General features: G+C 38.5%; 1 protein-coding gene across 3 annotated transcripts in view; it reads left to right on the forward strand.

The window, feature by feature from the left end:
- The window catches only part of grid2 (glutamate receptor, ionotropic, delta 2), a 669,082-nt gene that overhangs the window by 502,369 nt on the left and 148,920 nt on the right, over window positions 1–17,793 (forward strand). For all 3 annotated transcript variants that reach the window (XM_088336089.1, XM_088336090.1, XM_088336092.1), the window contains exons 10-11: window positions 7,596–7,793; window positions 11,967–12,279. In XM_088336089.1, the coding sequence (XP_088192215.1) occupies window positions 7,596–7,793; window positions 11,967–12,279 (511 nt within the window). The remainder of the gene's footprint in view (window positions 1–7,595; window positions 7,794–11,966; window positions 12,280–17,793) is intronic.

Consider the following 17,793-nt stretch of genomic DNA (forward strand, 5'->3'; position numbering starts at 1 on the left):
CGTCCAAGCTACTTCATTTTTAAACATTTTTTATAATAAACCTCATTCATGACGAGCAACTCAGTATATCACAGCAAAATGTTAATTAACAATATATATATATATATATATATATATATATATATATATATATATATATATATATATATATATATATATATATATATATATATATATATATATATATATATATATATATATATATATATATATATATATATATATATATATATATATATATATATATATGATATAACGAAACACATGTACAATATAACGTGTTAAACTACATACATAAACACGTTTGAAAAAAAATATGGTGTAAGATTATTTTGTATTTTGTAAGGGAAAATACAACATTTTGTTAGGGCATGGAGCCGTGGAGGTTGACGGGTATACCTCCATGATTTCTGAGTGGGAGGAATAGCCAAATAGGAGGGTGTTCAAATACATATTTTCTTCACTCTATGTATATTTACTGTAGTTTTGCCTTAAAAATCACTCAACAAAGGGTTGTTCTTTTCAGTGTACCATATTTATTTTCCCGTATCAAAGCACCACCACCAATCCTGCTCATCAATATGTGCGCTGCATCTAAACTTGAAGCCTGAACCTCCACACAGTGGGGCTACCCAGCTGCCGTGCCGCCCAGTTTCCAGTCTTGTAACCCAAAACAATGACAAAAAATAATTGCCTCTTTATCCAGAGTTTTGTAAAGCGAATGTCAAGAGTTTTTGTTTTTTTTTAGCTTTGTAGCTAGCTGTCTTTCTACACTTTTAGCTATTTAGCAAGCTATCTACCAAGCCTTTGACATTTTTTGCATGCTATTGAGCTAAGGTTTTATCAAGCTAAATGTTGGCCTCCTGTCTATCCAGTCATTTAGTTTGGGGTCTGGCTGTTTATATGGCTTTTACTCTTTTAGCTAGCAATCTTGCTCCCTTTTAGTTTTTTACCAGAGTATGAACTTTACATTACAATATTATTATCATTGTAATAATCATATTTGGCTTTTGGATTCTATATGAACCGAGTTACATATTTACTTATTTCATATTTTGCTCTAAGTATCCCCGTTCCCACACACATATTTGATTTAGCTGATGTTATATTTCACTAGTTATTTTGTTGTTGTGCTCTGTACAGCCCTTTGAGGCGTTTTGTGATAAAGGGCTATACAAATAAATATGACTTGACTTGACTTGATTAGCTTCCCGCCACATGACAAAAACATTGTTAGATTAAGTAGACATTTAATTTGTCCCAACATATCAATCAAAGTATAAATGAACGTAAGCCTATTGTTGACGGGAGGCCCATGGTCTTCCCAGCCTCATGCTTAAATAGCCTCAGCTGTAACTTGAACTGAGATTTTATATGGCTACAATGGGCGGCACGGCAGATGAGTGGTTAGTACGTCCGATGTACTGTTCTGAGGTCATGGGATCAAATCCAGCTACCAGCCTTCCTGTGCGGAGGTTGCAAGTTCTCACTGTGCTTGCGTTGGTTTCCTCTGGGCATCATCTTACATTCTATAAACATGCATGTCAGGTTAATTGGCCGGTCCAAATTGTCCCTAGGTTTGAATGAGTGAGTGATTTGTATGTCTTTATGTGCCCTGCTGGCTGGCAACCAGTTCAGTGTGTCCCCTGCCCACTGCCCAAAGACGGCTGGGATTGGCTCCAGCACCCCCGTGACCCTATTGAGGACAAGCGGTGCAGATAATGGATGGATGGATGGATGGATGGATGGATGGATGGATGGAAACTGTTTTGCCTGAGAAAAAGAAACACCCTGGCATTAGAAAACATAAAAAAGTCCACACAGGGAGACTGGTATCTGGAATTGAATCCAGGAACTCTGAACTGTGAGGTAACCGCGCTAACCTTTTAGCTACTGCACCGACCATTTCACATTTTGTACACTGAAATAGGGTTATAATTACTTTAACCTTTACTTAATGGTTATTCTTGTGTTGCTTTTGAAAGTAATAAAACATATGAACAGCCTTACATGAGGGAAAGTACGCCAATATAATGTATATTGTATGAGACTTGACATCAGAGTCACATTACTGTGGTTTTCTATGACACTGAGCACAAGTGTCATCATTTTTTGTCCCAAATTCCTGTCGCCCATATATGCCCACCAAAATAGCATAATCGTTTTCTATAAAAAAACAAAGGGACTTAATTTTTCAGTATCACATTCTTTGCAGTTCCCTTTTGAAGTACCTGCTTCCGTAATAGCACAGAAGAATAATACGCCAACTTTTGCCATTGAAGCATAAGTAGTAGTTTATTTGCAGTCTAAAACAAAATGAAACTACTTTTTGACATACAGGACAATGTCAACTTTTAACAAAATAAAACACTTCTAACGCAGGGCAGCACAGCGGCGCAGTGGTTAGCGCGCGTGCGCCACAGTTCTGAGGTCGTGGGAACCTCCTGCGTGGGTTCAAATCCAGCTACTGGCCTAACTGTGCGGAGTTTGTATGTTCTCCCCGTGCTTGCGTGGGTTTCCTCCGGGCACTCCGGTTTCCTCCCACATTCCAAATACATGCATTTCAAGTGGATTGGCCGGTCCAAATTGTCCCTAGGTGTGACTGAGCGAGTGAGTTGTGCCCTGCGATTGGCTGGCGGCCCGCGAGCCGCATCTGGCCCGCTAAGGGATTGACTCCGGCCCGCAAGACAATGCTGAGAGAAGCGCAAAGAAAAATGAGCTGCAGGTCGAAATATGTCCAGTTAATGTTGCCAAAGATGCTCTCTCTCTCTCTCTCTCTCTCTCTCTCTCACTCTCTCTTCCTACCCTTTTCTCTCACTCTCTGTCTCTCTCTTTCACTCCCTCTGTCTCTCATGTTCTCTTTCTTTGTTCATCTGTGTCTCTTTCTATCTGTGTCTTTTTACCTTATTTTGAAAATAAAGCATAAGGTCCCAGTGAACTCATTCGGGCAATGTTAACACATACTCAATATCGAACATTTTTATTTTTGTTTTGACAAAGGAACCTTCCAACTTCTAAGGTCGTTCAGTTTCACTCGCTTAACATGATGACATTGTTCTCATTGTTGTACATCTCTTTGGATTATATATACGATCATTTCTAGTCTTTCTAATACTGTTTTACTATTTTTTGTGCAGAACCCGACAAGGGTAAAAGTAGGTTATGATTTGAATTTGATTATATCAAGAGGAAATCAGTGGAAACCCAACATTATCTTCAATTGTGGCGTTTTCCTGCCTGGACTGATGGATGTGTTCAGTGCAAAGGTCTTTACATGCGTGTCCACTCACTGCCTAATAGCTTATTGAACGGTAACAGCTAGCAAGGATTAGAAACCACCAAGTTAATCGCATTGTGTAGGTTTTTGCGTGTGTGTTGGTGTGCGCTTGCAAGTGGGTGTTTGTGAGTAAGTGCTTTTCTGAATGAGTGAATAGGCATGCCCATGAAAAATGAGGACCTCTAATGGAAAACAGCACACAGACCTTCCATACATCTAGGGGACCCTTTGGCCCGAACCATTTCCATCATCAATAGTGACCTATGGGTGATCAGCTTTTATAGTTTGTTAGTGCAAATCCTTCCCCCAAAGCGAAAGTGTCCCACATGTATTTATTTATCTATTCATCGAATCTGCTTTGATGCTTAAAAAGGCAGCATTTTTGCCCCTTGAGCGCTCCTTTTTAATTGCCCTAAATGTCAAATGTTTGATGCTTGTCTTTAACGTCAACAGGCAGCTGCCCTTTAGATGCAGCGCACATATTGATGAGCAGCATGGGTGGTGGTGCTTTGATACGAGAAGAATAAATATGGTACACTGAAAAGAACAACCCTTTGTTGAGTGATTATTAAAGGTAAATCTACAGTAAACATGAGTAAACTTAGAGTGAAGAAAATTAGTATTTGAACACCCTCCTATTTTGCTATTTCTCCCACTTAGAAATCGTGGAGGTGTCTGAAATTTTCATCGTAGGTGCATGTCCACTGTGAGAGAGATAAACTGAAAAGAAAAATGCAGCTGCAAATAAGTATTTAAACACCTGTGTATCATCTAGAATTCCGACCCTGAAATACCTGTTAGTCCGCCCATTGGAAGTCCACCTGCACTCCATGTATCATCCTGAGTCAGATACGCCTGTTTGAGTTTGTTAGCTGCATAAAGACACCTATCAAGTCAAGTCAAGTCAAATTTATTTATACAGCCCTTAATCAGAAAAATGTCTCAAAGGACTACACAGGATTACAATGACACAATTACCTGATCCTAAACCAACATTCGGGCAAGGAACAACTCCAAAACTTTAGAGTGAGGAAAAAGAGAAACCTTGGGAAGGGACATCACAAGGGGTACCCCCCTTTCAGGATGACCAGGGTGAATTACATTTAGCATTACAGTACACAAACATAGTCAACACTAGATAACATGTTGAAAATGTGTCCAGAAAGTGCATGACAGCAGCGACGCCCCCAGCCTGTGAACTAGTTCAGAAAGTCTATGACGGCCACAACGCAGCTTGCCATCTCTGCCAGCTGGTCCATGCAGGCGTTCACATGCTTCAGGTCAAACACTGGTCCGCTGACTCATCTCAAATTGTCCTTCTCCTTCGTATCCCCACCAGGCAGGCAGTCGGAAAAAGACAGGACAATACAGAATATGAGGTGGGCATCAATCATAGGCTTTGGAATAGAAGTGTCAGGGCCATACAATCAGTAAGACTAACTTGTAACATGGAGAAGACCAAAGAGCTGTCCAAAGACACCAGAGACACAATTGTTTTATCCATGTCTAACATCAAATGTTTGGAGTTGGTGCAAAATCCAGCAGATAGACATTTTACTACGACAAGCACATTAGCTCATATTACCACAAATATTGCTAACCTATACTGTTTCGTTGTCAAATTAACAGAGGCTGTACATGTATTTTTTTCTCTCTCTCTCTCACTGTCTCTCTGTCTCTCTCTTTCTCTCTCTCTTCCTCCGATTTCCTCTCACTCTGTCTCTCTTTAACTCCCTCTGTCTCTCACTTTATTGGTTCCTGTTTGTCTCTTTCTCTCTGTGTCTTTTTAACCTTATTTTGCTCTCTCTTCCTTTTTTCCTTTTCTCTCTCTTTTCTCTTTTGCTTTCCCCTTCTTTTTTCTCTCCTTCCCTCTTTCTATTTCTCTTTGGACTTTTTTCTTCCTCTCTCTTTCTTCCCCCCTCTCACTATTTCTCTTTTTGTCTCTTTTGTTTCTCATGTTCTCTCTCTCTCTCTCATTCACCCTTTCTCTCTTTCCTTGTGCCACACTTTTTCTCTTTCCTCTCCCTCTCTTTCTCTTACTTATTTCTGTTTTTTTCTTTCCCCTTTAATCTACAAGTCGGGCCCCCGAGAAAATGTTTTGTCTATCGTGTGGTCCCCAGTTAAAATGGGTTTCACATCCCTTTTCTAGATGATGGCTTACAACAGGTCTAAGTACTCCGAACACATGAATCATGCAACTTCCAAGCTCATCCTTTACCATTACATTTACATACAATGCAGCCTGGTCTTCCTGGAAGAAGGAATACCTAATGTGCAATCCTTTATCATGGTTGTATCTGTGCTGAGTTTTTTTTGACCTAATGTAGGTTTCTGATCGGGGGATGTTGTGATGGTGGTCGGTGCAGTCCTGTGAGACGTGTGATTAAGGCAGGAGCAACTTTAGGTTCAGAACTTTGGAGGGTGTCTGGCTGGTTAACTTATATATATTTTTATTTTCATTTCTTTTTTCATTTAATTTAAAGTGATTTACGATCATTCAACACATTTAAGGAGTGTCAATTTCCATTTGTGAACATCATATTACATTTTTTGGTAAGCAGAAACAGTAATACTACACCATTCCCATTGCTTACTGATTTATTTCAAAAAGAGTACATACACATATACAGATACAGAAGAATGAGCTTGGTCCATTTTTTGGGGAAAAAAAATGTGTATTTTTACACTAGTGCTGAGAGGATGACCATTCACATAGCAACAATTAAGCTACGCTCATTGTTGTGTTTTATTCAATGCAGCTAAAATGAGGACTAGCATATGTTACTTATAACAAAATCATGGTTTTGAACATACTCTCAACGTAATACACCAGAGCATCCACAGACCACTATGCCAGAAGTGACAATAGCCGAGCGAACGATTAGTAATGCTAGTAATCAAATGGACTGAAACTATTTCGAGGCAGTGAAGTACTTCTGACGCTGCATTGTTCACATTTTTGTTTTGTTTGACCATATTTATCTAGCGTTTTTCATTGAATTTAATCTTATCCCGTCTTTTGTGTTTTCAAAATGCTTTTTGTTTTTACTCTTCAATGTTGTGATGATTATAATTTGGTAGACACATTTTACAAAGCTGTACAACATTTTTAAATGTGTTACTCTCTGCGGCCATCTCCTGGTTGAGTTATAATTGCAACTTTAGTCAGCTCATTCATGATGCCCTTTCAACTTTATGATTTCTTAGAAGCGCCCAAAAAACTATTTTCTCATCTCTCCTGTGGTTTGGATTGGCGTATATACTCTACTTAACCCAAGCCTTTGCTTACTTTCACAAGGTTCATGTTACACTAACAAATAGAAACAAAAAAAAAACTGGAGAAGGGCACAAAGTCACTCTCCACCCGATCCCCCAGGGTCCCATTCCTTCTACCGAATGTGTTCTGCCCCGATCACCTTTTCCCAAAGTAAGATAAAAGCAGATATACGCAGTGTGAAATAAAGGAGAGGGGCTCTTCAAATTCAGTTGGCTATTGTGTACACATACGTAACAGAAAAAAATGGTAACTTTCAGCTTTTTGAGAACACCTCAAACACTGCACATCTTTTTTTTTAATGCCTAGGAAGTCTTTTGTATTTGGGGTTTGGAGTGTTCCAAAAGTCAGTAGATGTTTGGTTTTGCATGCCAACTGACTGGTTTACAACGGATATATAAGTAAGTGAAAACAGGTTTAAGTGTGGGTACTGATAGTTGTGTTATTCTGATATGTATTTTGGCATTCTTGGTAATTTATTCATTAATTTGACACCGTACATCAAACCATAGACTATTTTTGACATATATTTAGCACAATATAAATGAAATAAAATGAAATGATTCGCATTTATATAGTGCTTTTCAAGTCAATGACTTCCCAAAGCGCTTTACAATGTGCTCCACATTTCCCAATAGCGGCCTTGCAGCCATGTAAGGCGTTAACCTGCTTATTGGGGGTATTAGGGGTTCAGTGTCTTACCCAAGGGCACTTCGATATGTCAAACGGACAAATCGGGATTCAAACTGGGATCCCTTGATCCCAAGACGAGCGCTCTACGTCCTGAGCTACTGCCGCCCTCAGGACGTAGAGCGCTCGTCTTGGGATCAAGGGATCCCAGTTTTGAATCCCGATTTGTCCGTTTGACTTATCGAAGTGCCCTTGACTTATTTGGAGTTTTGACCAGACCTTTTACTTTTCAAATGAACACAGGTGGTGTTTTAATCGGCCCCTGATTAATTGTGGCGTGTAAACTTGCAAACGACCGCTCCCTTGATTGGATATTTGACCAACTCATTCTCTGATTGTCTGTGCACTTTTCAGGAGGAGCCATTCGTCATGGTGTCCGAGAACGTCCTAGGAAAACCCAAAAAGTATCAGGGCTTCTCCATCGACGTCCTTGATGCTCTCTCCAACTATTTGGGTTTCAAATACGAGATATACATTGCACCGGACCACAAGTATGGGAGCATGCAGCCCGACGGCCAGTGGAATGGACTCATGGGAGAACTTGTTTTGAAGGTTTGGCAAATATTTAATCAATCTCCAGTCAAATTGCTTTTGAAGACACTTGACTGAATGAATAGGAAGGACAATGTGGACAAATGGCCCTTATATTAATTATGGTCTCAGCGAGGGAAATTACGAATTTGCTCACCATATGGGATAAAGACCCCAAAGAGGGTTGGTATGTTATGCAAGACGGAATCAAATACTACAAAAGTGTTCCCTAGCTTCTCTGGCTGCATGAGCAGACAACAGAAGAATTGTGCTTATTTGTTTCAATGTTCCCTCAGTTTATATGTTAAACACGGCACCTGATAAATATAAGTGACAACAATAACAAGAACATTAACATACTGCATTAATCCTCAAACTAATCTCTTTTTTAAACAATGGCCCCTGTAATTATGTGCAATTTGTTCCAAATATTTTTGTCACTTGGCTTCTTCCCAAAGCTTCCGTGTCATCCATGTTAAATAACCTCTTTAAGCATAAATTCTACCGGTAAGTTTTATGTAATTAATCTTTGACTCATTCATTATATGAGCATTCAAAATGGATGCCAATTCTCTAACTTTGCCTGCTAGTCAAGTCAAGTCGCATTTATTTGTATAGCTCTTAATCACAAAGTTTCTCAAAAGACTGCACAGGTTACAGTTTACACCATCCCCTGATCTTAAACCAACAAGCGGGCAAGGAAAAACTCAAGGCATCAGCATGGGGAAAATAAGAAATCTTGAGAAGGGGCCTCACAAGTGTTAATCCCCCTTTGGATGACCAGGGTGCAATAAATTTAGCATTGGGTAATAGTAAACAAAATGTAGTGAACATCAGTAAAATAAAACAATAGGTTGAAATTTGTCCAGAAAGTGCATGACAGCAACGATGTCTCATCCAACTTTCAGTGGTGTTGAAAATGTGAACACATTAATAAGGTTTCTATTTGTTTGAACTAAAATGATTTTGTAACATGTATCAATTTTCTTTTTTTAAATAATTTACAAATTTACTTCACATTGCGTGACCACAATAATGATGTATCAAAACGGTGATGTGGTTTCAGTCAGGCCTTTCTGAGCAGACGCATACCTAAAGTATACATAGCAAATTCCGGCAGATATGTTAACTTTGGACATGGGAACGTGTCAATTTAATGAGAAGAGGCTGTCCCATGAACGTTTTCCGCCATGGCTAGAAGCTGTGCCAGGAAAACTGGACGATGAATTGTGTTCAAGAAAAAGCTGTGTCTAGTTTTGTTTCAATTGTGTGTGTTTTTTGTCGACTTGGTCTTAAATTTGATTTCAAAAGGCATTGAATAATGCAAAGTCTTGAATTTGCCTTAAGATGTAGGAATGTTTAGATTTTTCCTGGATTGGTCCCAACAGTCGGAAAAATGAAATGTTGCATTTCAAATTTCCGTTTGAGCTGTACAAACGAGCACAAAAAAGGTCATTAAAATGAGGGAAACGAGAGTTAAATGCAAACATGAATTTATTTAAAGTGATTAGTTACAAACACACTTCAAAAAACAAAATATCCATTAAAACTGAGCACAGACTGAAAATACATTGGGCGGAGATCCCCAACCTTCTCTGTAGCATGAACTGGTTTAATATCGGGCAATATTTTCACAGCGCTGCCCAAGGTTGGCGTTGATCATGTTTATACTTTTTTCTATAAATATGAAGAAGAATAAACATAGGAAGCGGAATAAGAATAATATAAATAAGAATGATAATAAGAAAAGTAGGATTAATAGCATTAACGATGATAATAAAAATGATGATAGCATTCATAATATTAACATAAATCCACTGTGTAATCATTTGCAACTCCACAGTTGCCTGTAACAAGTGCTGCCGGTTTTGTTAGCAACAATGATAATTGCTCTTGATTTGCATGTGTACATTTTCGATTACCTTTAGATACAAATGTAATTAAGAACTCTTAACGTAGATGGCACTATATTAAAAAACACAATATACTCGCTGGGAACAATACTTGACATACCTCCTAATAAAGTAATGTAAACACTCCACATTGTTTTTGACATTCTGTCTACCTTATATGGTAAATGGTCTGCATTTATATAGTGCTTTTCAAGTCAATGAAGACCTCCCAAAGCACTTTACAATGTGCTTCACACTTACCCATTCTTGTAAAGGGATTGTGATATATTAAAGAAAGCATGTATAAGAGAATTAATTATGTCTTTCAGCTATTAGCCACAAGAGATTAGTCAATTTCATGTAGATTTGAATGAGGGTGGCACACGTTTTGCAAGAGGATCACAGTCAATGAACGTTAAATCCTACGGGGTCCTGGCAGATGTCTACAGCTGCCAGCAAAACTCAAGGGACTGGAACATTTTTAATTAGCTCCCCCTTCTTTTTTTTAACTTTTTTTAATTTGCTAATTGCACTTACTGCTCCAATTTCAAGGATTTTGTAAGTGAAAATCATGCCAATTACAGACAATGGTCTGCATTTACAGTATACAGCGCGTTTTAGGTCACTGAATACCACCCACGGTGCTTTACAATGTGCCTCACACCTACCCATTCACACACACGGCGATAGCGGCAGAAGCGTTGTTAGCCATGTAAGGAAACTACTTGCTTATCAGGGGCGCTGGGGGTTTGTTGTATAGCCAAAGGAAACTTCGACATTTTAATTTCAGAATCCGGGAATGGAACTTGCAAACTTCAGTCCCAAAAACAAATTGATTGCCGTGCATTTTAAGGAAAGAAGAATGCATGCTTGTTAAGTTCTAGTGCTTTAAGGTAATCCCAAATTCTTAAAGCTTCATTGTTTAATACTTGACCTCTAGATGACACTGTGTTGTCTAACTGAAATTAAAAAACAGTGTCAAATGAGTGCTCTGTAGCAGCAAGATGCCAGTCAAACAAGTCAAGTCAAGTCATTTTTATTTGTATAGCCCTTAATCACAAAGAGTATCAAAGGGCTTCACAGGTTATTACACAGACTATTTTTTCAGACTATTCCCTGATCTGGAACCAACATGAGGGCAAGGAAAAACTCAAAAAACCTCAACATGAGGAAAATAAGGAAACTTTGAGAAGGGACCGCACATGTGGTATCACCCTTCCAGGATTACCAGACAGCAAAGGATGTTGCAATCACAAATAATACAGAGATATTGTCCACGAAAAGTATAGGTTATTCATATGCTATAGCGTGGAAGTGAGTCTTAAGCTTAGATTTAAACATTTCCACTGAGGTTGCAGATCGGATCACTAGGAGGCACTAAATAAACAGGCCGTCTCTTTAAACATGCAAAATGTGAGGATATACATGTGTTTTGTTTAAAATCTATATATGTATTATGTATATTATTATAATATAATATAATATTTCATCGACATATCCCAATTATTTTTTTAGAGCTAATGCATTTTGAGAAAAGCCCTGATGTAATCGGAGGAACACCAGCATCCTAGCAAGCCACTGTTCGAACGGTTTCCGAGTGTTTTAAGTTTGGATAGTTTTTGTGGTAAATACCTAGGTGTTGTATCCCAGGTGGATGCAGTAACGGTATAACAAAGGGCGAGCAACCAAAAAGGACTAACAAGGAAAAAAAAAAACAAAAAAAAAAAAACATGGAGAGCCGTCAATGGGAGGCTTACTGGTATCCAAAAACTAAAACTGGCAACAGCTATGACGATAAACCAAGGAGCATGGCAAGTATGGCGCTAACACTAGGCTAGCTTATCAAAAAATACTTGGTGAGCAGGAGGCTAACTGGGAATCAAGAACGAAAACCAGCAAAACAACACACGTTGGGCAGCCACCGAGCGTCAACCGGGGGCAAATAAAACACGAAAGACCACGGCTACCGGGGTGATAGCCGGACTAAATTATACCTACTGCGACACACTGTAAAATCGCTGTCTGTTTTAGAGCTCACCTCACATCATGTGTTAATGGTCTTGAGTTCCTTTAATAATGTCAGAGCTTGACAGAAAAAAAACCCTAACGGGTCAACTTTGACACTAAATTTCTCGCGTACCCTGCCACATTGAATAATGTGCAACACTGCACATGCTCTGCCTGATTGAAAAAAATCTGTTAGGGAATATCTTTAATTATCTGCTTACCTCAGAAAGAACCAGTGCTGAATTGTTGCACTTAAATCAGTGTAAACCTACTTTTTTGCCCTTCCTTCCCCCAGCGAGCTGACGTCGGACTTTCCGCCCTGACTATTACTCCAGAGCGCGAGAGTGTGGTGGACTTCACTACACGCTACATGGACTACTCGGTGGGTGTGCTCTTGCGCAAGGCCGAGCGCACAGTGGACATGTTCGCTTGCCTTGCGCCCTTCGACCTGTCGCTGTGGGCGTGCATTGCCGGCACCGTGCTGCTTGTCGGCATCCTGGTCTACTTGCTCAACTGGCTCAACCCACCTCGGCTACCTATGGGTCCCGTGTCGTCCACAACACTCTACAATTCCATGTGGTTCGTGTATGGATCATTTGTACAGCAAGGTATGTACAGTAAATGTTTCCTCCTGTCTGCTGTATTGAAAATAGAGCTCAGAATTCCACAATTCCCAAAAAAAAGATACATCCTTTGTTGAGTAAAGATTATGTGTTGAGTAAGTAACTCGCCTGCCATATTTATTTATGGATAACGCACATTTTTGGTACCTAAAGCAGAACTCCATGTTTGGGTGTGTGTTACATCACAAGGTTGTATGGTAGTATATACTGTAACTGTTATTTTGAAATGATTGATGAATCCAAAAACATCTCTGACCAAAATAACATAACATTGTATGCAACAGGAATCAAACCCAGGACCAGGCAGTGAGAGAGCAGAATCCCTAATCACTAAAACGGCAGTGGCATGGATTATATTTGAAATAGCATTAGACACAATTTTTACAGTCCTAGAAAAAGACATTTCACACATGCAAATACATCATTGTTTAATGTCCCTCAAAGTCCGATCTATCATCAGATACATCAAAAAGTTGTTTCCGCTGTCATACTTTTTTTTTGCATTTATTTACCGTAAATTCCGGACTATAGAGCGCAAGTGAGTATAAGCCGCGTCCACCACATTTTAAGAGGAAAATCGACTTTGTACTCACACAAGCCGCACCTGTATATAAGCCGCATGCGCCCACATTAAAAAAATGTAACACAAACACAAAATTAACCCAAACCGAACTTTAACTCCCGTGATTGAAACTGAATGTCCTTCATTAAAGTACACAGTGCAAAAATCACAGCCGACAAAACGGAAAATGATACCTGTGCTTAAGGTTTGATGCAGACCTGCAGAGTACGGGTCCCGTTGAAAGTAATCCAAGGAAAAAAGTGTATATTTCCAAAGGTAAGCGTGGGAAAGATATATATCCACTATTGTCCGCCGGGTCCACAAACAGGTCTCACCTTTATCCTACTTCCCGTCACCCCGCGTTTGTACGGCCCCTTGTTTTTTATTCGCCCGTGCAGAACATATCAGAATAAGTGTCTAAAATAAATACATTACAAAACTATACAGTTGCAAATACATATTATACATGGTTACACATATTTACAAAGAAAGACGGTACACCAAGAGTTTTCAAAGCTTTAATAATAATATAACTTTCATCCCAAACGGTGCCTTTGACAGGGCAGTTAATGGTAGCAACACGCTAGGAACACGGTCGCAACACGGTAAACGGGTCTGTTAAAAAAACATACCGTACTTGTAAAAATCACAGTAAACCGTCCTCATCTTCCTCCTTAGAACTGAAGCCATCAAAGTCATCTTCCTCAGTGTTGGAAGGAAACTTTTTCATATAGACATCGTCCCACGCTCCCGCAGCCTCACTCGCACTGTCACTGTCGCTGGAAGTATCATCCACTCCTGATTATGTGCCCTCCTCTCCGTCACGCAGCAGACCGGCTTTTCAGAACCCGTTGGTGATGGTGGATTTTTTGATGTGCCTTTCTTTTTGCATTTTGCATGATTAGGGTATGTTTACGCTAATTTAATTTATGCACAAGCCAAGAAGTTGCAGTCTTCCTCGGCGCATATATTCCACCGGTCTAAATCTTACCTTTTGTACTCGAGTGCCGCTGGCGGGCGTTAGGAAAATTACATAAATTGGCGGCATCACTGAATAAGCCGCAGGGTTGAACGTTTGGGAAACAAGTAGCGGCTTATAGTCCGGAATTTACAGTATGTCCCTCATGATGGCTTTCTATTTCCTCTATTCTCTTATATTTGTATCTGGTGCCATGAGTGAAATTGTGTTATGAAATCAAATTGAATGCCTTTTATATATCATATATATATATATATATCCCTGGGGATCTAGTGAATGGGTTTTGTTGCTCTTACAACCTGCAACTTGGGTTTATGAGCCCCGTAGCATATAATGTTTTGCAATATTTCTTGACATATCCCTAATTGCAATAATACTATAATATGCAACTGAATCTACTAAAAAACCTTGTGTATATGCGCACCCAGATTTTAAGTTAGTTTTTGGATCGAAAAAAAATGAATAAACACAATAAATACGGTCGTTATGGTTGAGAAAAAGTGAAACACAATTCTTTGCTGACCTTTAATCAAAAATTAGGGGTGTGTGCTATACACGAGGTCACGTACAAAAATAGATTATAGAACCTTCCTTCGAGTGGCTCTCAATTTTCAAAATACACCAAGCAACTTGATAACATTAGGTGAAGCTGTTGCTACGTTTTTTACGTGGGTTGTCTTTTGATCTGGAGCAATTTGAAAGATATGCTCGTGAAAAATTATGTGAAAAAAATATATATATCATTTTAAAGTAATTTTCTGTTTACTGTGTCAATGCACTTCGAGTGTTCCAAAAACCAGTGTTGTCTGAAATCATGTGTCAATTTTGTATGTGCCGAAATTTAACCCTCTCTTCCATTAGAAGAAAATTGTCTTTTTCTTATTTCATGTCGAAAATCGTGAAGCTCCTATCAATAATATACACACATCATTAGATAAGTCACAAATTATTGTGCATACATTCCAATGAAACCCGAGTAAGGTTTTTTGTCTCGAAATACGATTTTTGGGCCAAGAAGAACTCCTGAATTTATTCATTTATCACTGACGATAAACAGAACTTGTGCTGCACAAAACAGATTTTGCTACAAGCTAACTTTAATCTCTAGATCTTTCGTGTAGCAAAGAACAAATACAAAGAAATGACAAAATAAATAGAATAACAGTGACATAAATAAAACCGCAAAAACAAACATGGACACAAAAAACATCATGCAAACACTGCCATTAGTCACCAACTTTTTTTTAAGATGAGTGTTATTTATTTTTCAATAATTGAGAAGGGCTACCATTTTGATATACATTTCTCAAATACCCACTTATGTTATTACTTTGTTGCTATTATGCTAATACCAGGTTGTAATTATTAGAAGTTAAGACAACCACTAAATCATCATGTCAGTTAGAAGGCAAATTTTCTAGAAAATCGCAATGGGCTATCGCTAGTAGGCTAGTTTCAAAACCTTCTCAGGATTCGGAGACCCCAGATTTAGACGCACAAAAATATTCAATAGTTTTCTAAACCAAAGTTTTACGGTTGTAATGAAATAAGCTTAAAGCTTCTTGAGGCAAAACAGTGAATGACAAGCCGCAGCAAATGAGAACCAATGTGGAGAGGTAAATGTGGTCAATAAGTCAGACGTTTATTAATAGAAAACATAACAAAATAAAAAAGGCAAAGGACAAAAAAGAGATGAATACTTGGGAACAAATGGTGGTCTCTCAAGAACTACGACTCGGACTGTGTGAAGAGAGAAATGGGCCAAATTATGAGTACATCAAAGCCTGTGATTATTTAAGCCAAGGATAGAATAAAGGCACCCGTAGTGGGCAAATGGGTCAAGACAGAGAGCCCAAGTACTGTATGTATTCAAAAAAATAGGGACAACTACTTTATGGCAATAACGAAAAAAATGGCAAGGGTAACTTCTCTCACATTTTCTCATGTCTAACTCATTCTATTCAGAAAACAATCTTCCAAATCACTTAACAATGGAACTTGGACTCGGCCTCCAGTTTCATATCTACCATTTGCCTTTTTCACTGACCACAATCACAAAACATATGATGCAACAGGAATCGAACTTGGGTCCTAGCGGTGGGAGCACTGAATCTTAACCGCTAGACCAACAGTGTTAAAGATGACATGTGAAAAGGCACTTGATTTTATCTCATCATTACACAATTGTTATGCACCACAACCAGTACCAGAAATGAACAATATACATTGGAAAATGGAAAACAGAAAGTCGTCCTTGAAGATATGAATACAATAGTTCAAAAATGACAAGGATAACAACTTTTTAGTGCATCTGATGATTAATCGGACATTAAATAAATGTAACTTTTATATCATTGGGTTCATAGTCTACGTTATCAATAAATTATTTTAATCATTGCTTATTATTCAATAATGTATATCACTTACAGTGCTTAGTTTGAGCTAAAAAAAATTAAATAAAATGGCATGCCAATTGTTTATCAACATAAGGGTTTTTACACAAGTGTGTGTGTGTGTTGTACACAAATAAATACAGTAGATTAATTTAGGTTGTTTTGCAAACAAAATGTTATGTGGATCTACTCGTCCATACATTTTACAATATGTGGCCACAAACAGAAAATATTTGTACATCCATAGTAAAAAGGACTATTTTAAAATGTGATATCAACTAAGGAATAGTTTTTGTTCTTGTCTATCACAACCATAGATCGATGATATACACCCAAACTTCCTCCAATATAACTTTGCTCAAATTATTTGTAGTATCCAAACTTTCCCCATGCAACATTGAATTTTCAACTGACCTTCTGCACTCAATAATGGAGAAACACAAGTTGTGAAAAAAGTACGCCCCACCGGGTTTTGCTGGCAGGGTAACGACCTCAGAGTTATCTCTCGGAAGATTCCCCGCAATCCACGGCTAGGCATTAAGGTGCAGATATCAAGGGGAAGATTTAAAAAGCAGTGTCGTGACCTTGAGAAGGAAATAGGGTGGTGGGAATAAGATTTGTCATGATTGGGTTGAATCCAGTGGTTGCTATCTCATGCTAAGCCAGCAGGCCATTTGGAAAGTCAAACACGTTTTGTTATGACAAAACATTAGAAATATGTTTTTGCTATACTGAAAATGAACCAATGTACATTACAACGGGCCTTCCAATACCAAAAACTATCTTCACGTTGTGTAAAGCAGGATTTGTCATATTTGTGAGTGACTATGTTTCTATGTGAATATGTTTCAGATGTTGAGGTTAGCTGTTTCTGATGAAGAACATTTACACGTATACTTTGTCTTAAACAAATGTTGAATTGAATAGTCTTTAATATCATTAATACATTATCGTTGTGAAATATTGCATGCAACATAATTAAACATGGCCATCCAGGGTGAACATGTAATAAAAACTTTAAAGAGAAAATCAAGCTAAACAAACATTTACAAAGTAGTGCCCAGAGAATGACAGAAGTAATAATAATAGTGCTTGTAAGAGTAGTGACATGAAAAGCAGTGTATTAACAGTTAGCAGAAAGGAAAAACATTTTGCAGGAATAAAACAATTCCCGAATTTGTCGCAAGATAACTATTTTCAGTGTTGCGTGCTTATCTAGGGTGGTGATGGCCCTGGGTAGGAAATGGTCTCTGAGCCTGTTTGTCCTACTTTTAAGGGACCTGTAGCGCATACCAGAGGGCAACTGGTCAAAGAGGTAGTGGTTGGGGCGATGCTGTTGGCAAATACATCAAGATGTGTTGAGAAAGCTCTTGTTCTGTTCATGTTTTTAATATTACATTGTAGGGGAACTGATGCAATCCTCCTAATTATGTGGACATTTCCTCAAATGTTCTTACCAAAGACTTGCTGAATGAGGCCTTGGTGTACATCCCACCCTTCGCTCAATAATCCTCCGTTACACTGTAGCAGCTAACGGCACTAATGATGATCCACGCTAATTGCTG

The sequence above is a fragment of the Urocampus carinirostris genome, chromosome 5 (assembly GCF_059441175.1).
Source record: "Urocampus carinirostris isolate Australia breed hairy pipefish chromosome 5, RoL_Ucar_1.0, whole genome shotgun sequence".
NCBI classification, from domain to species: domain Eukaryota; kingdom Metazoa; phylum Chordata; class Actinopteri; order Syngnathiformes; family Syngnathidae; genus Urocampus; species Urocampus carinirostris.